General features: G+C 38.4%; 4 protein-coding genes across 6 annotated transcripts; 1 reads left to right on the top strand and 3 right to left on the bottom strand.

Annotated features, from left to right (window-relative positions):
* Positions 1–147: 147 nt before the first annotated feature.
* On the top strand, positions 148–3,240 carry LOC107793299 (glycine-rich RNA-binding protein RZ1A). 3 transcript variants are annotated; one of them, XM_016615630.2, is made up of 4 exons: positions 148–288; positions 1,354–1,479; positions 2,344–2,873; positions 2,965–3,240. In XM_016615630.2, exons 2-3 carry the CDS (start codon positions 1,372–1,374, stop codon positions 2,857–2,859), a joined length of 624 nt encoding a protein of 207 aa, XP_016471116.1. In that variant the 5' UTR covers positions 148–288; positions 1,354–1,371; the 3' UTR covers positions 2,860–2,873; positions 2,965–3,240. The 3 variants fall into 3 exon arrangements, with proteins under 3 accessions (XP_016471116.1, XP_016471114.1, XP_016471117.1); XM_016615628.2 differs by having other exon boundaries at positions 1,351–1,479; XM_016615631.2 differs by having other exon boundaries at positions 154–288; positions 1,370–1,479.
* Positions 3,241–5,720: 2,480 nt separating this feature from the next.
* LOC107793297 (vacuolar iron transporter homolog 4-like) lies at positions 5,721–7,438 on the bottom strand. The gene has a single exon (XM_016615626.2). The coding sequence runs from the start codon at positions 7,167–7,169 to the stop codon at positions 6,507–6,509; it is 663 nt and encodes a 220-aa protein (XP_016471112.1). The 5' UTR covers positions 7,170–7,438; the 3' UTR covers positions 5,721–6,506.
* A 2,047-nt stretch (positions 7,439–9,485) lies between these two features.
* On the bottom strand, positions 9,486–10,731 carry LOC107793298 (vacuolar iron transporter homolog 4-like). Its single transcript, XM_016615627.2, has one exon. The coding sequence runs from the start codon at positions 10,270–10,272 to the stop codon at positions 9,616–9,618; it is 657 nt and encodes a 218-aa protein (XP_016471113.1). The 5' UTR covers positions 10,273–10,731; the 3' UTR covers positions 9,486–9,615.
* Positions 10,732–12,352: 1,621 nt separating this feature from the next.
* LOC107793300 (vacuolar iron transporter homolog 4-like) lies at positions 12,353–19,883 on the bottom strand. Its single transcript, XM_075238702.1, has 2 exons — positions 19,685–19,883; positions 12,353–18,862 (listed from the first exon to the last, which is right to left on the bottom strand). The coding sequence occupies exon 2, from the start codon at positions 13,164–13,166 to the stop codon at positions 12,501–12,503; it is 666 nt and encodes a 221-aa protein (XP_075094803.1). The 5' UTR covers positions 13,167–18,862; positions 19,685–19,883; the 3' UTR covers positions 12,353–12,500.
* Positions 19,884–22,204: the final 2,321 nt, after the last annotated feature.

Raw genomic sequence — 22,204 nt, 5'->3', positions numbered from 1 at the left:
GCAGTTTTTAATTTTATTTTAAATACATATTAAAAAATTTATTTTTCAAATTTTATGTACAAACGCTAGCTAAAAGTAGGGTGCCTAGTAAAAGAAAAAAAGAAAAAAAAGGTAGGGTTCCCCACAAATACACAGTGAGCCCCCTCGCCTCTATCCTTAAATAATAACACGCCCTAATATTCCCTTCGGATTGGCTTTTCTTCTTTGGAGTAAACGCTACTAAAACTTTTCTCCATCTCTTCGTAGCGTCGCCGCTCTCTCATCTCCGAATTTTCACTATTTCCAAAGGTAACATTTATTTCTAGTTATCCAGTATCTACATCTTTTGTTTCTTACTATTTAATTTTCGCATAGACTGTCTCGAAGATCTAATTCGTTTTGTGAATTCTGAAGCTATAATGGCTTATTTGGGGCAATTGATGAATTGGGTTTTCATGAAAATGTTAAATTGACAGACCCATGTTCTTTTCTTGATATATATTCTCTTGAAGCAATTTTCTGTACTGTTATTATGTTTCAGTTTGTACTTTATGAGTCGATAAAAGTTAATGGATTTCTCTTATTAATCATTAAATAAAGCATCCACCTCATGCTTAAAGTTGAAGAATGTCTCAAATATCTTTGTTCTTTTAATGTTATATATTTTTGGCTATTTTGTGCTGTGCATAATTTAATTTGGTGAAAGTATACTAAATACTTAATGTAGTTAAATGGGGATGGGCTATTTTTAACTGAATTGGGGGTGGTGATTGAATGGTTGGGCTTGTGAATTATTTTCATGTTTGCATATGATTATTCTGTACACATTTTAAAAAAATCATCCCTGTTTCATGCTTAGGCAGGGGTCAGTTTGTTTCTTGGTGTCTAACAAATAGTTGGTTTTACAGTATGATTTTGTTGGTTGATGAGCTTTCTGCTTAGATTGTTGAATTATATTGTTGATTTCACAATTAGAACACATAAACTAATTGTTTCAAACCCCACAACTTTGTAACAAAAAGCAGTAAACTAGTATTGAAGAGACTGCATAGAGGAGTATGATGAAGTGATATTCCTTTTTGATAAAACCTAAAATAGTAGTAAAAATAGTGTGGTTTTATATTTGTTAAGTGGAACTGTATTTTGAATCATATACGGTTGATGATTATTTTGATTGCTTGGCTTGTTTGTCTAATGCTATTGTTGTCTGGGGGCACAGAAAATGGATCTGATAGTATAATCCACATAAGCAGGCCCTATTATCATAACGGAATTAATCTTTCGGTGCACTTTTTGTGTCTCTCGACTCTCTCTCTCTCTCTCTCTCTCTCTCTCTCTCTCCCATCTCTCTTGTTCTGTCTTCTTTTTCAGTAGCAGTGGTCTGTTTCAGAAATGGCAGACGATGAATATCGCTGTTTTATTGGTAACTTGTCATGGTCGACTTCTGATCGAGGATTAAAAGATGCATTTGAGAAGTTTGGAAATCTTGTTGATGCAAAGGTAAGGATGGTTTATTTTTTAGGTTTTCGAATTGGTTAATTTGTCAATGATTTTTTTTTTTTGGTGCTTCACTTTTTTCTTCTTTGTTGTTTTTCGTGTGTTTTTGCTGGGTGGATCATTTATGCGAAGAAGTTTTCCCCATCCTTTAGACTAGGATTAGACCATTCTTACCTGCAAACCTCCTTCCCTTTCAAGTGACAGTGAGGGTTTTGACCACTTTAGTGCAATCTCCCTTCTACTTGCCTCTCAATGCACCTATTTTTAACCTCTTTACGTGAACAATTCAAACCTTTTGAGTAATTTTTCTTACTCTTGCTCTGTGAATGCTACAACATCTGCACTTTCATTGATATCATTGTAATCCTCAGTCCTGACCTCACTCCCAACTTCTAATGAGGAATATGAAGGTAAATCAGTATCTTTTTTCCCTGAATGCACACATACATCGTCAGGGGATTCTGGAAAAGGTTTTAATCCTCTTGCTAGCCCACCAAAAGTTCTGTAAATCTGCAGCTTCCATTGAGCTTTCTTCAAGCCAAAAAGAAAACCCCAAACCTCTTAAGGAAGATTAGTCCATTAATTCATGAAAATGTAGCTTAAGGTACTACATCACATAAGTATTACCACCAAACTTAATCAAGGTGTAGATGCGAGAATAGACTTGATTGTGAATTTTTTTTGTCAAACTTCACTACAGAACCTCATTAGAAGGTTTCTGTGTGTTGTGAAGTCTATGACAAGAGTTAGAATTGCAACTGTCTACCTACGTTTCTCCTCTTTTTCTTATGTCATTTCCCACTCTATCTTTCCTTTTTGTGGATGTTAAATTTCAATATTCCAATGCCTCTATCCTTTTTGGCTCAGGTTGTACTTGACAAGTTCTCTGGCCGATCTCGTGGATTTGGTTTTGTTACATTTGATGAAAAGAGAGCAATGGAAGATGCCATTGAAGCAATGAATGGAGTGGACTTAGACGGTCGTGATATTACTGTAGACAAAGCCCAGCCTGACAAAGGTTCAGGTAGAGATTTTGATAGTGATCGACCTCGTGACCGTGACCGAGATCGGGGTCGCGATCGCGATCGTGGTAGCCGTGATTATGGAGGTGGGCGGGGATCTGGTGGTGGTGGAGACTGCTTTAACTGTGGTAAGCCAGGACACTTTGCCAGAGAATGCCCTAGTGAAGGGGGTAGAGGTGGTCGGCATGGTGGCGGAGGTGGTGGTAGTAGAAGCAGTGGCTATGGACCCGATAGGAACGGAGATCGATATGGAAGCCGCAGCAGCAGAGATGGTGGTGGTCGTGGAGGAGGTGAACGGTTTAGCCGTGATCGCTCTGGGCCATACGAACGTCGCAGTTCTGGAAGCTCTCGAGCTGGCTGATGCTTTAAGTTGTGGTAGGTTTTAGGCTATTTGATTTTCAGTTATCCAATATTCAGGGTATCATTTACTTTTGAGCTGATTAAATTTTGATTATTTCTGATGCAGCTGAAGAGTTAGAAGTCCTACCAGCTGGATGCAAGTGATTTGATGTATGTCTACTTGGTGCTGTTCCCCTGGCCTGAGCCAACAAAATGGATGAATCGTTTGAGCTCATGAAACCTGGCTCTTATAAACTACTGTTCTATGTCCGTAAATGTTTGATATTACAGCTTGATCGGGATCTTTATGCTTGCTTAATTTGCAAATTTGACTATGGCCTCACACTTTCGAATGCCACTATGGTTGCTAGTTATTTGCTCACTTGGTTTGGAATTTTGAAAACCATTGTTTGGTGCTGGATTTGTTATGATTTCTTGCATGACAATCGCACCTCTGAAACTTTGCCTTGTGATTGATGGGTCTGATGAATTGTCTGAATTTAGTACTGGTGATCAAAAATCTGGGCCAGCAGGTGTTCATGTCTAATTGAATTTTAGAGCTGGATTAGGAGTGGCCTTTGATGTGTTCTTATAAAATCTCTTTAACAGTTAATGGGAGTTAACCGGGTAATTTATTCCATTTTACCCTCTATTAGTCCGTTCTAAGTTCTCAACTTTTATGATATTAATGCTGTTAACCTTTTGGCAGGCTATTTTGTTCCTTTGTCCTTCTTTGGGTACATGATTGGTTATCTCGCTAGTTTTGGTGCACATTTAAATTTGTAATTGAGAAAGCATTTTGAAGAGAGAGAATGCTTCTGCATGGAAAGATCGTTGGTGGAAGAGTTAGTTTTCCTGTTAGATGGCGAGATGTTTAGATACTCTTGGAGGGTTCAGCAATATGGGTCCACTAATTTGTTCTGCTTTGGTGTTTCTATTTCGCGGGGATGGTTCTTGTTCTTTTCTTGTAGTCCTGGTGTCTGTTTTCAAGATCCAAATGAGTGCAAAACCAATACAGCAAGACTTCATTTGCTAATGAGCTCCTGGTTCTTAGTATCTTTTCTTTCTACTTGGCAGATGGTTCTGCTTTTGAACTCCAGTTGGAGACTTCGGCCTATTTTGAGTCACTAGTGCATTGAAGGGTGATATGTGTCTTGAGTCTTAATATTTCTTTTTCTTTCTAGTTGTGCACATTCTTTTGCTGCCTTACATTCAAGTGATTGTTTTGGAGCTGGGAATATTTTTCCCCCTTGATTTGCGTTCTCTATATTGTGCTAGGAACTTCTTGATCTGACGATAGCTTCTGATCCATTTCCCTTATGCATGCGGTCTAATAGTCTATAGTTCATAAACCAACCATATGTAATATTAGATCTTGTCTGTGCCATTGCTTATACACTCATTTTTTGTTCTTTTTTCTGCAAAAAAAAGAAAAGAAATGGGCTGGATAAGGTATTGCTCTCTTCTATGAAGGAGCATGAAAGAGAAAGATAGAGGGTTATAACTTGTATGAAAAACTTGTCATTTTTTCTCCAGGATTTAGTTTCCCCTTTTTTTTTGGCTGCCAATTTTTAATTGGTCCTTTTAAAGTGCCTTGTTTCATCTTCATATCTGCCCTCTCTGCTCTAGTTTTAAGTACTGCAATTTACTACTGCTGGCAATTTGCCTTAAATCATTCTTAAATGTAATTCTTAATAAATATAACATTTAAAACAATTAATAATATTCTAGTAAACTTATTAGAAACAATTCATTGCACGAAGTAGGGCTTTCTGAGATAGCAATATATTACGTACATAATAACCATCCAAACAAGATGTTACTGTGGGAGGTAATAGAAGTATAAAAGTTTAGAAAAAATGAGGTGTCACTATGTATTAGGGGAGTGGGCTTGGGAGAGATTGATGTTCGGATTTGCGGATGTTCCTCATCTGATTAGTCTGTCTAAGAGTGCTGCAACACCTGCTGATCTTACACTTGAGTTTGTGAAACTGGGAATGTCGTTCCCATTCTCTTACTGTTAAGGCTGTTGGCTGAAGAAATGTTTGCTAGGGTTAGAGTGGAGGCCGCAAAGTTAAAGGAACGTCATTATGATGATATCGAAGACGAAGAGGAAAGACTGCAGAAGATTTCTTCAGAGATGATGATATAGAATTAAGACGTTGACCCTGATTTTCTTAAGGCACTCAAAGTATCTGCTTAATCAAGGGAGTCTCTATGTTTGCTTATAGCTACTTGTTTTCATGTTTAGAAATATCTCTGTCTGTTGCTTTTCTTTTAACTTCTCTCTGTCCTTTTTCTTAATCTGTAGCTAATTCTTCATATTCCGTTGCTTATTATTTTTCAAGTTATCCTTGTCTCCATTGTGGTCTGCTATCTGTCATAAAGTTATAGATGAGAGAATTAGAGATATGCAAACCAATCAAAAAAAAAACGAAAAGAGAAAAGAATAAGAGGTATTAATTAGTACAGAATCATTTTCCCTTCTTGAATCATTTTCTTTTAACTTCTTCTCTCTGCCCTTTTTCTTAATCTCTAGTTAGTTCTTCGTATTCCGTTGCTTCTTGAAGTATTATTTTTACAAGTTATCCTTGTCTTTTCATTGTGGTCTGCTATCTGTGATAAAGTTATGGATGAGAGAATTAGAGGTATGCAAAACATTTAAAAAAAGAAAAAGAATAAGAGGTAGGTGTATTAATTAGTACATAATCGTGTTTTTGGCTGCCAGTTTTGACGTGGTCCTTATAAAGTGCCTTGATTCATCTTGATCTCTGCCCTATATATCTGCCAATCGAAGTTTTTGTAAACTTCATTACACAATATAGCTTCTTTTATATTTCAAGATATAAAGACATAATATTGAGAACAAGATGGAATGGAAGTTGAAGGAACCTTTGGCAATATTTTTCTATTCCGATAATGAAGTGTAGTTGATAGGGTTCTCTTTCATTTCAGTAAAATAGAGGAGCTCCTAGTCATTATTGCATAACTTGAGCATTCCTATATTGCACCATATACATAGAAGTAAATGTTAAACATCCAGTCCAAAAACTGTTTTTGGAATTGTCATCTGAATTCCTCATCAAGTAGCTAAGCAATGTTTGGGATCGTGGTGCTTATGGAATAGAGTACTTCAAATTTTATAAAATACTACCTCCAAGTGTTTTCGAAGTGCTTAAGCGATTGAATTTTAGATTGTCACAGGTGATAATGATGTCTCATCTAGCACATAGCAACATGGTTCAACGCCACCACCAACAAATTCGGTATATTATCACAAGTGGGGTCTGGTGAAGGCAGTGTGTACGCATACTTTACCCCTACCTAGTGATGGTAGAAAGTGTGTTTCCAAAGAAAATAGAAGTATAGCAACATGGTTCAAAAGTTCTATAACATGTTACTTCACCTTAACTGCAAGCCGCTACCAAAAACTTCAACCAAGCATACAGAAGGAAGATTTTGTGTTATAGTTGGTCTTTCCGTTCCAACAGATATAAAATTCGGAGAACGCGGCAATACCATTCTTAAGCATTCGCAGCAGAATTATAACACAGATATGTCTTGCATTTATTCTAGTCTTAGTCAGGAAATTTAGTCAACAGTGCAGCAGAAATTTCTTAAACAGATAATTTGAAACTAGAACAAGGAACAGGAACCATAAAGTTCGAATCACGTCTCCATGCCAGTAGAACCAATCAGTTTGGTAAGGCCAAAGGTAATGGCCATTGCCATCCAGCCACCAATTAAAACTCTGGCACATGATTTCAGCATTGGACTTCTGCCCAAAAAAGCACCAATCCCTCCAAATGCTAACAATGCCAAACTCACTGCAGCCACAATCACAGCTAGCCTCACCTTATGATTTGCTATAAATGCAGCAGCAAGAATTGGCACAATGGCACCTAGTGAAAATGCAATAGCTGAGGCTACGGCTGCCTGAAATGGATTTGGCAGCTGCTCCTTGTTGCCTTCTTCTTGTTGTTGTTGATGTTCTTGGTTCTGCCCTTCTGTTGTTTTGTCCCTCTTCATTTGAGCTAGTTCTATGTCTAGTTGAGAATACACAGAAACAAACTCCCCTATGGCCATGCTACAAGCACCGGCAAACAACCCAGCAAAGCCGGTTAGGATCATGGCGTTGACATTCTTTTGGACAGCTCCAACACCCATCATCAAAGATGCAGTTGAAACCAATCCGTCATTGGCTCCTAACACAGCTGCTCGAAGCCACTGAGCCCTTTGGGAGTAGTCAAAGTCCTCTTCAGGGACTTGGTTTTGGTTTTGGTTGTCGTGTTCTTTAGGGATGGCAATTTGCACATGGTTTTGAGCAGCCATGAAGAAATTTTCTAAAGAAGTCTTTTGAGAAATTGGAGGACTTCTTGTGTTTGAAGACTCAGTCTACCCTCTGATGGTTATATATAGGAGAGGATGACTAAATATTAATCAGTCTAAGAAGAAAGTGGTGCCATAAAAAAAATAGCAGTGTGGTGAGCACTGAGCACAAGGTTAGGTGGCAGTTTTGGTTGTTATTTTTGTTTGTTGATTGCATGCTTGGGAAAACCTTTCATTTGTTTATTCACACATCTCCAACTTTGCAAAATAAATATGCAGTACAATTCCCAGTATAATTGGTAATAAATAGTACTTTTTATCTTGTAGTATTTTAACATGATGGTTCTCTTTTAAGAGTCAAAACCTGAGATTGAGAGCTAGACGCCATCTAAGTACTGTATTTTAATTTCCATTACTGATTATGAATGAAATGGCTTCATGATTTCTGGAAAGAGGAACTTCTGAACATGGAATGCCGTATAGGAAATCACTATAAAATAGAGTGGAGTGTGCTCTCCACGCTAAGGCTGAGAAGGCAAAGATTATAGTATTCCAGGGAGTGTGCCATTCACATAAAGGCCACAAGCTCTTCATTTTTTAAATCCATAGTTTTAATAAAGTTACCTCCTTTAGACCAAATATATCCACTGTAAGATAACACCTTAACTCAACTAAAAGATCCCTGCATTCAGTCTATCAATTTCCTTTTTTCTTTTTTTATGTTTTACCCTTCCTTTTATTTTTCTTGGTAGTATTGGTTACACAATTTACATGTTGTTGTAACGTGTAAGACCCTCATATGCCATCTTTCTTTTATGTTATGACGGAGTATAATACAGATAGCTTTGGTTGCTTTCTAAATTCTTGCATTTGTATATTCAAAAATCAGTATAATATTCCAAGTGAATGCAAAGTTGATATTTACTTCTAAGCAAGTTGGAGTTGAAAGAAAGTTGAAAATGCCAGTAAAAACTTTGAATAAGTTTATGAGTCTACTCCCCAAAACTAATAAGCATGATAATGCAACAAGCTCAAAGATAATACTTCTGTCAGCAGCCCTGCAGAAGACTTCACTGCAACTGCAAAGAACCATGCTAACTGCAGCAAATACCATGTCTGCAATACCCGAACCATATTTTAATTTCTTCACGAAAGATGCATCATTTATTCTTTCATTTTCTGTAGTATCAATCCCTTAATTGTAAAAAGTTGCTTCTTCTGACAACACGTTAAATGAGTGCAAAATGGGAGGAAAAGAGAAATATATAAAGGAAATACATACTAGCTCCCAATTTCACAAGTCTTGCTTGAAAAAACAAAATTTTGTCATACAAAATCCTACAGATGCCTAGGCATATATTGCATGCTAATTTGGTACCACTGGCGGTTAAACCAGTTTATTTCCTTGTCCTCTCATGGTCACACATTAATGTTATGTTCTGAACTAAGAAGTAGAGCCTTCTTGCAAATGTCTTAAATGATTCTGACAATGCTTTCAAAACCAATAGATTACCGGGACTGCTCTTTTTTCTTCCTCTCCTTTTATAAGTGGACAAAATGACATAGGTTTTAAAGCTTAAAGCATTCATATGACTATTTGATCTTTGGAGAAAGGGGCTTGTAAGGATGCAACAGTATAGGGAAGCCCTTGCTTGAACAGATATACAGGAAATATACTTAGTAGTAGATAAAATTGGGGTGCAGTTTGCTTGAATAGAGATATGGGAAATATCAATTAAAGGAAGTGCTTCTTCAAAATATCTATCTTGGAACTTATATTTTTTCAGGCGCATTTGCTTGGCTCCCATCTCTCTCCTTTCTTGAAAGCACCTGGGAGATCAGTTTGCATGAAACAATTTTGGTCAGTGACAATTCATATAGCTGACCCCAACTTGCTTGAGATTGAGGTGTAGTTGTTGTATTGCATCTCCTTTTGTACAGGAAACTCCATTATCTGACAGTAGTTTCAGATCCATTTCCCTGACAGTCAGTGAGTCCGGTGATCATCCATATGCTTTATTAGAAGTTATGTTTGCCAATTTTACTTTAATTGTTGATATGTCTCATTGCTTAGTCACAGATGCTTGTGGTTCCATTGAGAAGTTAGTTTTTGGTTCTTCAGATAAAATTCTTCTTTAGTTTGTCACTTAAACCTTGAACTGCAACTCTGCTACAAAAAAAAATAAATTCAACAAGATTTAATGATGCCAAGCATATTAAAGGAGTAAGGTTTTCTGTTATTGCTAGTCTTTCAGGTCCTACATATGACTTGAGTATACATAATTCAGAAAACGCGTAAATTTCATTCTTCAGCATTCATATCAGAACCATAAGGCAAAGATTTCTTTCATTTATTCAAGTCTTATCCAGGAGATTTAGTCCAACAGTACAGACATTTCTTAAACAGATGACTCTAACTAGGAAAAGAGACAGGAACATAAAGTTTCAATCACATCTCCATGCCAGCAGAGCCGATCAGTTTGGTAAGCCCAAAGGTAATTGCCATAGCCATCCAACCACCAATTAAAACTCTGGCACAAGACCTCACTGCAGGAGTTCTGCCAAGAACAGCACCAACCCCTCCAAATACAAACAATGCCACGCTCACTGCAGCCACCACCACAGCCATTCTGACCTTATGGTTAGATATAAATCCAGCTGCAAGAATTGGTATTATTCCACCCAATGAAAATGCAACAGCTGAAGCTATGGCTGCCAGAAATGGATTTGGGAGTCCTTCCTTCTTGTCTTCTTCTCCTTGCTCTTCATGATTCTGTCCTCTTATTGTGTTCTCTCTCTTAATTTGAGCTAGCTCTATGTCCAGTTGAGAGTACACAGAAACAAACTCTCCTATAGCCATGCTACAAGCACCAGCAAACAATGCTGCAAAGCCGATTAGGATCATGGCGTTAACGTCTTTCTGGACAGCTCCAACACCCATCATCAAAGATGCAGTAGTAACCACTCCATCATTGGCTCCTAATATACCAGCTCTAAGCCATTGTGCCCTTTGGGAGTAGTCAAATTCTTCTTCAGGTACTTCGTTTTGGTTCTGGTTATCATGTTCTTTAAGGACAGTAAGTTGGACATGGTTTTGAGCAGCCATGAAGAAAGTTTTAAGGAATTATTTAAGAAAGGATGACTTCTTGTTTAGGATTTTTTGTTTCTGAAGATTCAATCTTCCCTCTGATGGTTATATATAGAGCAGGATGACTAATAGATAATCAGCCTGAACAGTAAGTGGTGCCATATAATAATAGTAGTGTGGTGAGCACAAGGCCCGGTATCATGCAGTTATGGATTTTATCTCTTTTTGCTGATTGCACGCTTGCTAAAATCTTGCATTTGTTTATTAACAAATTCTAACTTTGCAAATGAATGTGCAGTTTCATATTTGCCATTGATTCGCCATCTTTCTGGTCAAACCTCATTTCCAGAGACAATTCCTAGAATGTGGCCTGTGAACATGGAATGCTGTATAGGAAAGCACTTGCATGCATGAATAGAGACACAGGACATACTTTCTTTGGTATATTAAAATTGGGCAGAGTGTGCTCTCCACACTAAGGCTGAGAAGGCAAAGATTATAGTATTCCAGGGAGTGTGCCATTCATATAAAGGCCACAAGCTCTTCATTTTTTAAATCCATAGTTTTAATAAAGTTACTTCATTTAGACCAAATATATCCACTATAAGATAACACCTACCTCATATAACAGATTGAAAGATGTCACAAGGATTAATCAAGTACTGTTTTTTCTTTGTGAGTGTGTGTGTGTTTACTTTAGGTGACCTAATTTTTAGGAGCTAGAAGCCTTAAGATAGATTTTTTGACCTTTGCAAAATAAAGGGAGCAAATGAGGATGCATTGCTGTATAGGAAAGCACTTCCTTGAACATAGATATGGAAATATTTGTTTGCATTATATAATTTTGGGTGCTGTGTGCTTTCTGTACTAGAGGTTAAAGCAAAATATTAGAGTATACCAAGAAGTGTGCCATTCCTACAAAGGCCACAAGCTCTTCAATATTTTCTTGTCTTTTCTGATCCAGAATGAAGTGGAAGTTACTGTCTTTAGACATAAATAAAAGTTTAAATCCACTAACGAATCCCATCTTCATAATGTGTCAGTACTAATTCTTTGACAGTCAAATAGATATTTGTCGTAGAAGGGACACAAATAGACTTTGAACACCCTGGCATAGACCACTAGCAAGTTAAGAGTGTTGAAATTTTGAACACTCTTATTAAATTTTCTGGCTTCGTCACTGTGTCCTAGGTCTCATGGATTGTTAGACTATATGTCAAGATTGAGATCTGTGGAGGTCCTTTGGAAATGTAAAAATAGAGGAGTTTGAAATTTTATATGCTTGAAGGTCGTGTAGAACTCGTTGCATACAAGAGTAGTCTTTAGCATTGTGCTTTAAGTCCTTAAATAACCATAATATGATTTTTCATCACAGGTACAAACAACAATTAGTATTTATAGTCTACTTTGGATTATGGGGCATAAGAAGGCTGCAGACTTCAAGCCATTGCGATATTAGGAATTAGGACTGTAGTGCTTTTGAACAAATGTACTTATGATTGAGCTCTATGCATAGATTATGATTGAGCTCTATGCATAGACGACATAAAAATATGTATACAATCGGGTACTTACAAGGTAACTACAAGTAAATATAAAGTATAAATTGGTAATCTGTTAAAAATGATAATTGATCTGCTATTACTGGTTACGTTGCACTGATATTATACAAAATCTTTACAGTCGGTGCATATAACTAAATCCATACTTAATAGATTTGAAGTGCTTAAATAATATAGGAGTATTGGTCTTGGCTCAAAGTTGATTTATGTGGATAGCTGAAATATCGAGGTTTTAGCTTTAATGCGATCTTATTATTTTTTGATCAGAGTTGCTTTATGTGTTGCGGTAGGTGGATAAGCATTATCAGGTCAAGAAGAATCTTCTTAATTCTTATTAACGAATTTGTTGGAACTTTGGGTACTAGTAGAAGCAGTTACAGAAGATCAGTTGCAGAAGGTTGATTGCTAAAGTAAACATAGACAAGTTAAGCAGTTACAGAAAATTCATATAATTGTTTAGTTCATTGAAATATTAGATTATGACAGTTGATGCCTAGTTTATCATGAATAACCTGAAGGTTGTGTGGAGTAGCTAATGCTTTCAGTAATAAAATCATAAATACATTCTTAAGATTTCACTCCAGAGTCATTACACAAAAGGAAATTTATTTGACGTGCAACATCAATTTCTTGAGCAGATAAAACTAAATTAGCTAGGACAGGGAACAGAACATAGAGTCCCCATCACATTTCCAAGCCCATAGAGCCAATCAATCTAGTGAGGCCAAAGGTAATGGCCATAGCCATCCAACCACCAATTAAAACTCTGGCACAAGATTTGACCATAGGACTTCTGCCCAAAAAAGCACCAACTCCTCCAAATGCTAACAATGCTAAGCTCACTGCAGCCACAATCACAGCTAGCCTCACCTTATGATCTGCTATAAATGCAGCAGCAAGAATTGGTACTATGGCACCCAATGAAAATACAATACTCGAGGCTCCGGCTGCCTGAAATGGATTTGGCAGCTGTTCCTTGTTACCTTCTTCTTCTTGATGTTGATGTTGATGTTCTTGGTTCTGTCCTCCTCCTGTTGTTTTCTCTCTCTTCATTTGGGCTAACTCTATGTCTAGTTGAGAGTACACAGAAACAAACTCTCCTATAGCCATGCTACAAGCACCGGCAAACAACCCTGCAAAGCCTGTAAGGATCATGGTCTTAACGTTTTCTTGGACAGCTCCAACACCCATCATCAAAGATGCAACTGATACTAATCCATCATTGGCTCCTAATATAGCTGCTCGAAGCCATTGTGCTCTTTGAGAGTAGTCAAAATCCTCTTCAGGGGCTTGGTTTTGGTCATAATGTTGTTTAGGGATGGTAATTTGTACTTGGTTTTGAGCAGCCATTAAGAAAGTTATATAATTTGTGAGGAACTGTCAGCTAAAGAAGGAGGATTGTTTTCTTTCAAGATGGGTGTTTAATGAAGACTCAATCTTTGTTATTTATAGAGTAGGATGACTACAAAGCTCTTCATTTTTTAAATCCAGAGTTTTAAGATAGTTACTTTCTTTAGGCCAAAATCTTTATAGAATCCACTAAAAGAACACCTACCCATATAACAGAATATCCTGTAGTCACTCTATCAAATTTTATTTTATATTTTACCCTTTTCTTGTGGGTGGTATTGGTTACATTTTAGATGTTCTTGAAAGAGCCTCATGTAGCAACATGTTATATTTTATACGGAACTATACACTTCATTTCTGTATAGTGGTTGCTGATTGCCAGCTTTCTGAAGTCTTGCATTTCTATATTCAGAAATCAGTACAATCTTTCAGAATGAATGCATCTCACCATAATTTAATTCGTTAGTTTTACTATTTCTGAAAAATGCATCATTCATTCCTTCTTTTTCTGGATTATCAATATTAAATGGTAAAGCTGCTATTCTTGACAATACCCTGAAAATGAGAGGACTCCAGAAAAATGGAAGGAAAAGATCAAAGAGAGGAAAAAAAAAAGGTTCATTCTCCCCTGTCTTGCTTGAGAAAACACATTATTGTCATGCAGTATTCTACAGAGCCTAGTGTCACGGTCCAAATCCTTACATTGGGTAGCGGCACCTGCTCGCCCGTGCGGCGCCTGCAGTTCCCCTCGCTGCAGGCCAGCCTGTTTTCTTTCCCAGGATTCCAAGTACGATCCTGTGCCTGTTGGTGGGACTCGCCCGTAGGCTCGCCCCAACTTGTGTCGCCCGTAAGATGTCTAGGCCATTGGCCCTAGACATGTCGTAGCGCTTCATCTTAGGATCACAATCCATGCGCGCCCTGGGGGATTGGCTTAGGACATGTCTTGTCCTTCGCCCAAGACTGAGCATCGCTCCCGCGTGCACAGCCCAATCCTCAAGCTTGACACTCGCCTAGTGCATCCGCGACTAGCTCGTGCCCCGCTCAAATAAGGCAACCTTTAGCCCTTGGCCATTGTCATGCGCGTCTTTCGTGCCATGCCCATACAATGCCCTCGCGACACGCTTCCATCCCGAATAGTGCAGTGTCGCCCCACAACTGCACCTTTAGGCCAACGGACCCTTGCTTGCATGGTTGAACCCAAGCCATACTCACAAGTCGACACATGATGCCCCTATGACAGGTGCGTCAAGTATCCAATCGGCACAGAGGTCTTGTTCCAACATTCGGCAGCCCGCGGGGCTGGCCGTCCCACACATCGAGCCTCGAGCGCCACTTTGATGCCCAACGCTAGCCCGAAGGCATTGCGCCGTCCATAGAGTTCCCAAACTCGTATGGATACCTTTGACACTCCTTTGAGTCATCTAGGTAGGCCCTTGAGGTTGCCCCCAAGGTAGCTCGTTCGATACGGCTTGGTGGCAGCACGTATGGGGGAGGCAGGTCGGAGCTTTCATTACCTATACCCCCTTATATATACTTAAAATTAAAAAGCCCAAGTTACCCGAGTAGACAGTTCTACGTCAGACAATCAGAAGAGCCTTTTCTCACCAGTTCTTGGCCGAAATCACAACTCCAAAGTGCGAGTTGTGACATCCTCCCACACTCATAATGTCATCGTCCCCGACGACACATCATGACCTAAGACATTCCGGAGTCTGCCCCCTCAGGTATGCCCATTTCAGCTCCCTTTGTCCTGTGGGTTGGACTTCCTCGAAGTCCTTTCTCAAAAGGAGTCGTGCCCCATGTACTTCTCCCCCAAGTATCTTCCAAGCGTGCCTCTGCACTTCACCTCCTTCCGGTGTTCACTTGGAAAGTGCCTCCGCACTTGCACCCTCTGGTGTCTCACTTTGTGATTGACCCACACTAGTCAATCACACCATGACCCTCACGGCCTTTATGTCGGTCTGAAGCTTTCCCTTCACAGGTTAGCACATCAATGTGCTCTTTAGCGCGGCTCTAGTAGCTCAATCGCTCACGTAGCCTTCAAACGCCTCTGGCATAGCTCCCGTAGCTTTTCCTTGCCCTCACTACCTTGAAGATGTATTGGCTTCCGGACTCGCAACTTCGCCCATATACCCCTTGCATAGGCGGGATCCTCCCATACTCAATGTGGAGGATACATCTTAGCTCTGTCGTCCCACTTGGCATTCGGCCAGCTCTTGGGACGACCTTTGGTGAGTACTACATTCCCAAAGTCATAGCATCGCTGCATTCCCGAACAAAACTCTTTATTTTCCAACTGTCACCTCCTCAGCAAGTAGCCAATGCTCCCGGTAGTACTTCAATACTCGCCCTATAGACAGGTACCCTCTTGGTCCTGCTAGCACGTCTTCCCGGTTCGGTGTGCCTCGTACCTGGACTCTCAACGGTCCCCGATCATTCAACGTACTTCTTTCCAGAATGACACCTTCGAACTTGAAAATTTGCCTAATTCTGAAGCTTCGCTATACCCTCGAATCCGTTTCCTCACCTTGGCAATGCCCTCAGGCAGCTCACAAGTCTATCCTGAAGGAAAGACACTCAACTGATGCGTTGTACGCATCCTTGGCAAGATCTCCGCTATGATCATGCCCAAGTTTATAGTCCATGGCTCCCACTCTTCGCAATATGGTTGCACGAACTGGAAAACATGGCTTTCTCTTGACCATCCGGCTCATCGGCATATCATCTCATTCAGTAGCACCTTAGACTCTCGAAAGACAATGGAATCACCCATTTCTTTCTTCGACCATTAGTATCGGGTTCTCGATCTCTGGTGGCATATGAACATCAATCTCTGCTTTGACGTGATCTCTGCACTGACATCCAAAATGCGCTCGCCATATCCACCTTTTGCCTTGACGTTATGCCATGGCATAGTATGGCCTTAATCAGCTCTGATACCAAGTGTCACAGGCCTAAATCCTTACATTGGGTAGCGGCACCTGCTCGCCCGTGCAGCGCCTGCAATTCTCCTCGCTGCAGGCCAGCCTGTTTCCTTTCCCAGGATTCCAAGCACGATCCTGTGCCTGTTGGTGGGACTCGCCCGTAGGCTCGTCCCAACTTGTGCCGCCCGTAAGATGTTTAGGCCCTTGGCCCTAGACATGTCGTGGCACTTTATCTTAGGATCACAATCCATGCGCGCACTGGGGGATTGGATTAGGACATGTCTTGTACTTCGCCCAAGATTGAGCATCGCTCCTGTGTGCACAACCCAATCCTCAAGCTTGACACTCGCCTAGTGCATCCGTGACTAGCTCGTGCCCTGCCCGAGTAAGGCAACCTTTAGCCCTTGGCCATTGTCATGCGCGTCTTTCGTGCCATGCCCATACATTGCCCTCGCGACACGCTTCTATCCCGAATAGTGCAGTGTCGCCCCACAACTGCACCTTTAGGCCAACGGACCCTTGCTTGCATGGTTGAACCCAAGCCATGCTCACAAGTCGACACATGATGCCCCTATGACAGGTGCGTCAAGTATCCAATCGGCACGGAGGTCTCGTTCCAACATTCGGCAGCCCGCGGGGCTGGCTGTCCCACACATCGAGCCTCGAGCGCCACTTTGATGCCCAACGCTAGCCCGAAGGCGTTGCGCCGTCCATAGAGTTCCCAAACTCGTATGGATACCTTTGACACTCCTTTGAGTCATCTAGGTAGGCCCTTGAGGTTGCCCCCAAGGTAGCTCGTTCGATACGGCTTGGTGGAAGCACGTATGGAGGAGGCAGGTCGGAGCTTTCATCACCTATACCCCCTTATATATGCTTAAAATTAAAAAGTCCAAGTTGTCCGAGTAGACAGTTCTACGTCAGACAATCAGAAGAGCCTTTTCTCACCAGTTCTTGGCCGAAATCACAACTCCAAAGTGCGAGTTGTGACACTAGGCATATATTGCATGCTAATTTGTACCGCTGGGATTTAAACCAGTTTGCTTATATTCTCACGTGGTCACTTACTTACACTAAAACTTCGAGCAAATGTCTTATATATACAGAATGCCTTTAAATTTGAAAGTCATAAGGATCACTGGACTACTGCTTTTCTCTTTTCTTCTTTTATATTTTGTGCATTGTGTGTGCGTGTTTTACTTCTAAATGGCCTAATTTTGAAATCTAGGGAATTCAGATGGCTTTTTGACCTTTGGAAAAGGAGCTTGTGAGGATGGATTGCTGTATAGGAAAGCACTAATTGCTTGAATAGATATATTGGAGATATTTCTTAATTCTTATTAGTAAATAAAATTGGGTGCAGTGTTCTTTCAACACTAAGGTTAAGCATGCATATATAAGTGTGCCACTCACACAAAGGCCACAAGCCCTTCATTTATTTATTTATTTAATTTTTTTTATCTAAAGTTATTTTCTTTAGGCCATAATGACTTTAAAATCCACCGGGAACCAGCTTCATAATGTGTCTGCACTCTTCTTTCTATCCGGTGGCGGATCCAAAATTTTAAGGTAGTGGGTGCTCACTTCCTTTAACATAAAGTTGCTAGCAACTACATAGTATAAAGTTGCTATCAAGTAGATAGTTTAAGTGTACAATTATTCGAACGCAATAAGAAAAAATCAAAAAAGATTTTTAGTCACAAGTCAAGTAGGAATCAAACCTGCGCCTCTAGCTTCAGACACGCCTTTAATTCAACCTCAACACCACATCATCCATTTTTCATGTAACTAGTCTTAAGGATACGCGCGATGCGCGTGTGATACATGTCATGAATAATATATTTTTTTTAAATGATATAAATGTTATTACAAATGTATTGTGAGTTATAATAAAAATTAAAAAGGGAAAGTGTTAGTTCTTAAACAATGATGAATGTAATTATGTTTAGCTAATTCTATAACCAAAAATATATTGTCCCACGTAAGTTTTCATATGCTTTACTGAAATGGCAACACATAGGTTTTGGTACATGATTTCAAAGTTCAAACAGAGTAAGCACAATGTGTTAAATTATATTAATGCTGTTAACCTTTTGGCAGGCTATTTTGTTCCTTTGTCCTTTTCTGGGTACATGATTGGCTCTCTTGCTAGTTTTGGTGCATAATTGAGAAAGCATTCTGAAGAGGGAGAATGCTTCTGCATGGAAATATCGTTGGTGGAAGAGTTAGTTTTCCTGTTAGATGGTGACATGTTTAGATACTCTTGGAGGGTTCAGCAATATGGGTCCACTAATTTGTTCTGCTTTGGTGTTTCTATTTCGCGGGGACGGTTCTGGTGTCTGTTTTCAAGATCCAAATGAGTGCAAAACCAATACAGCAAGACTTCATTTGCCAATAAGCTCCTGGTTCTTAGTATCTTTTCTTTCTACTTGGCAGATAGTTCTGCTTTTGAACTCCAGTTGGAGACTTCTGCCTATTTTGAGTCGCCAGTGCATTGAAGAGTGATATGTGTCTTGAGTCTTAATATTTCTTTTTCTTTCTACTTGTGCACATTCTTGGCTGCCTTACATTCGAGAGATTGTTTTGGACCTGGGAATATTTTTTTCCCCTTGATTTGCAGTCTCTATATTGTGGTGGGAACTCCTTCATCTGACTATAGCTTCTGATCCATTTCCCTTATGCATGCAGTCTAATAGTCTATAGTTCATAAATCAGCCTTATGTAATATTAGATCTTGTCTGTGCCATTGCTTATACACACATGTTTGTTCTTTTTCTGCAAAAAGAAAAGAAATGTGGTGGATAAGGTGTTGCTCTCTTCTATAAAGGAGATGAGGCATGAAGGATACAGGGTTATAACTTTAGTCGTGTATGAAAAACTTGTCATTTTTTCTCCAGAATTTAATTTCCCCTTCTTTTTGGCTGCCAATTTTTACTTGGTCCTTTTACAGTGCCTTGTTTCATCTTCATATCTGCCCTCTCTGCTCTAGTTTTAAGTACTGCAATTTACTACTGCTGGCAATTTGCCTTTAATCGTAATACTCTTGGAGGTTTTGAGTGTTCTGGTAGGAGATTGTTGTTTCTTTGGCAAAGCATATTGGTTCAGTTTTCTCCCTTTTCTACCATTTTGTGGGTATTTAGTTAACATAATAAGTTCCAGGTTTCTCCAGCTATGATGTTTCTGGATGTAGAAACTAGCCTAGCGAATCCATACTTAATCCCAAACTTTAACTCACTATCAAACATTAAAAGGGAAATCCATCGGAAGGGAAAATGATTCTGTACTAATTAATACCTCTTATTCTTTTCTCTTTTCGTTTTTTTTTTTGATTGGTTTGCCTATCTCTAATTCTCTCATCTATAACTTTATGACAGATAGCAGACCACAATGGAGACAAGGATAACTTGAGAAAATAATAAGAAGCAACGGAATATGAAGAACTAGCTACAGATTAAGAAAAAGGACAGAGAGAAGAAGTTAAAAGAAAAGCAACAGACAGAGATATTTCTAAACATGAAAACAAGTAGCTATAAGCAAACATAGAGACTCCCTTGATTAAGCAGATACTTTGAGTGCCTTAAGAAAATCAGGGTCGACCTCTTCTAAATCATCATCTCTGAAGAAATCTTCTAGTCTCTTCTGCAGCCTTTCCTCTTCCTTTAACCTTGTCGCCTCCACTTCTCGCTCAAAATCCAGAGCTTCTTCGCGGCAGCCGCAGCGGCACTCAACTCTAGCCCTCAGACAAGCGACATTAGTTGTGTGACACAACTGTAACCCTCACACAACTCTAATCCAGGCTTCTTTTTGTCTCACAAATTTGTGGACTCAAAATCTTACTTTTTTGGATCCACAAAATTATGAGACAAAAAAAAGGCGAAAATAGCACGGGCTACCTAGTTTTCGAACTGATAATTAAAAAATAGCTAGCGTTTGCAAAGTCATTAAAAATAGCCACTTTTTCTAGATTTCCAACACACGGAAAGTTCCAGCATAATATACTAGAGATTGGAGCACTTGCGTATGAACTTACAACATATTATATTGGACCAGTATATTAAGCTGGAATATTTTTCTGATTTTGAACAGTGTTTTTGTTCAAATTTATCTTTACATGAAAAATGGGTAAATTTTAATTATTTTTGAAATTGTTACTATTTTTCAATTACCACTTATAAATCTGACTATTTTTGAATTTCACCCCAAAAAAGAGACTTCACACAACTAGTATCACTTGTATGAAGGCACAAATTAAAAAATTTCACATTTATACCTTCTTGTACAAATCGCTTTTATCTTCTTCCTATGTTGTCAATTTCTATTTGCTTTCATCTCATCCAAATTCGGTGGTACATATCATTAAATTTCTGAGATTGTGTTTGGCAAGAAGGAAATTTTTTAATTTTCTCATGTTTAGTTGGATTAAATATTTTGAAAAATATTTTTCTCGTGAACTCATTTTTTTTTAATTAGAGAAAAATATTTTTCCCTATCAAAAGAAGTGAAAATATTTTCCAAAACTCTTCTTCAACCTTCCTCGTCCTATTCCCCATCCCCACTAACCTCCTACCCTACCCCACCATACCTACACACCCCTCCTCCAACCCTGCCCTAAATAGAAATATTATTAAAAGTACTTTATTTTCATGTTGCAGAGTAAGTACTTTCTTTTTAATTTCAACAAAATAAGTATTATTTTTTTCATAATATAAAAAAATATTTTCATTCATTTTAACAAAAAGAATTCTTTCTTTTCATGATGCAGAAAAAGTATTTTCTTTCATTTCAACAAAGTGAGTAATTTTTTTTCATGGTATGAAAAAATTATTTTCTTTCATTTCAACAAAATGATAGTAAAAAGTATTTTCTTCATTTCAACAAAATGAGTATTTTCTTTTATGATGTAAAAAAGTATTTTCTTTTATTTTAATAAAAAAAAGTACTTTCTCATGATGTAGAAAAATTATTATTTTTTATTTCAACAAAATGAGTATTTTCTTTTCATGATGTAAAAAAGTATTTTCTTTCATTTAAACCAAAAAAGTACTTTCTTTTTATGATGTAGAATTTTTTTTTTATTTCAACAAAATGATATAGTAAAAAATATTTTCTGTTATTTCAACAAAGTGATTATTTTCTTTTCAAGATGTAGAAAAAGTATTTTCTCTCATAACAAAATGAGTATTTTTTCATGTTGTAGAAAAAGTACTTTCTTTTTCAACAAACAAAATAATATTTTTTTTATTTATGTAGCACAAATTTCAACGTTATTTTTGCGTGAAAAAGTAAAATAACACATTAATACATTTGAGTTTGTGTGAATTTTTAAAAGTCCAATTAAACTTGGGAAAAGGAGCTTGTGAGGATGTATTGATGTATAGGAAAGCACTAAAATTGCTTGAACAGATATATAGGAAATATTTAAAGTATAGCTCAGTGCACAAAGTATCCCGCATTCATGAAAGGTCCGAAGAAGGATTGCATCCCAGAAGATCTGATGTAAACAGTTTAACTTAATGCACGTACGACGCTTTCACGGCTCGAACCCACGTAGGATATATTTCTTAATAGTAATTAAAATTGAGTGAAGTGTGCTTTCGACAATAAGGTTACCCCAAAATATATTAGAATATAATACCAAAGAGGTGTGCCACTCACTCAAAGGCCACAAGCCCTTCAAATATTTATTGGTTTGTTTATCTAAAGTTACTTTCATTAGACCATGATTACTTTGAACGGAAAAGGTCTATATCCGTTCCTGTACTATTAGATAGGAGTATTAGTTATATAAACCCCCGTAATACTATTTGACGCTTTCTACCCTACCGTTACCCATATAACATATTTATATGTTATATGTAATGTAACGGACCCATTCATCCCTATGCGTGGTTGCATTTTAAAACCCCAACCCATATTTCTCTTTTTCAATCCCTAATACAGGGTACCAACTGCAGAGTTATGCCATTAATGGATGTCAAAAGCATACTACTCCATTGGCTTCTTGTTCTCCAATATTCCTATGCATCTCCACTCTATCGCCTCCTTGATTGCGTAAAGCTTCTCGATTTCCGGCAGATAAGAACCAGCGAAAATCTTGTCACCCCTTCCCTTAATTTT

The sequence above is a fragment of the Nicotiana tabacum genome, chromosome 19, assembly GCF_000715075.1.
Source record: "Nicotiana tabacum cultivar K326 chromosome 19, ASM71507v2, whole genome shotgun sequence".
Lineage (NCBI taxonomy): Eukaryota > Viridiplantae > Streptophyta > Magnoliopsida > Solanales > Solanaceae > Nicotiana > Nicotiana tabacum.
This window is presented reverse-complemented; position numbering and strand designations above follow the sequence as displayed.

Bases quoted from the DNA above. Each gene is read 5' to 3' on its own strand.
- LOC107793299 (XM_016615630.2), top strand. From the start codon at position 1,372: ATGGCAGACGATGAATATCGCTGTTTTATTGGTAACTTGTCATGGTCG. The intron at 1,480-2,343 runs GTAAGGATGGTT...TTTTTGGCTCAG, and splicing joins GAAATCTTGTTGATGCAAAG to GTTGTACTTGACAAGTTCTC.
- LOC107793297 (XM_016615626.2), bottom strand. From the start codon at position 7,169: ATGGCTGCTCAAAACCATGTGCAAATTGCCATCCCTAAAGAACACGAC.
- LOC107793298 (XM_016615627.2), bottom strand. From the start codon at position 10,272: ATGGCTGCTCAAAACCATGTCCAACTTACTGTCCTTAAAGAACATGAT.
- LOC107793300 (XM_075238702.1), bottom strand. From the start codon at position 13,166: ATGGCTGCTCAAAACCAAGTACAAATTACCATCCCTAAACAACATTAT.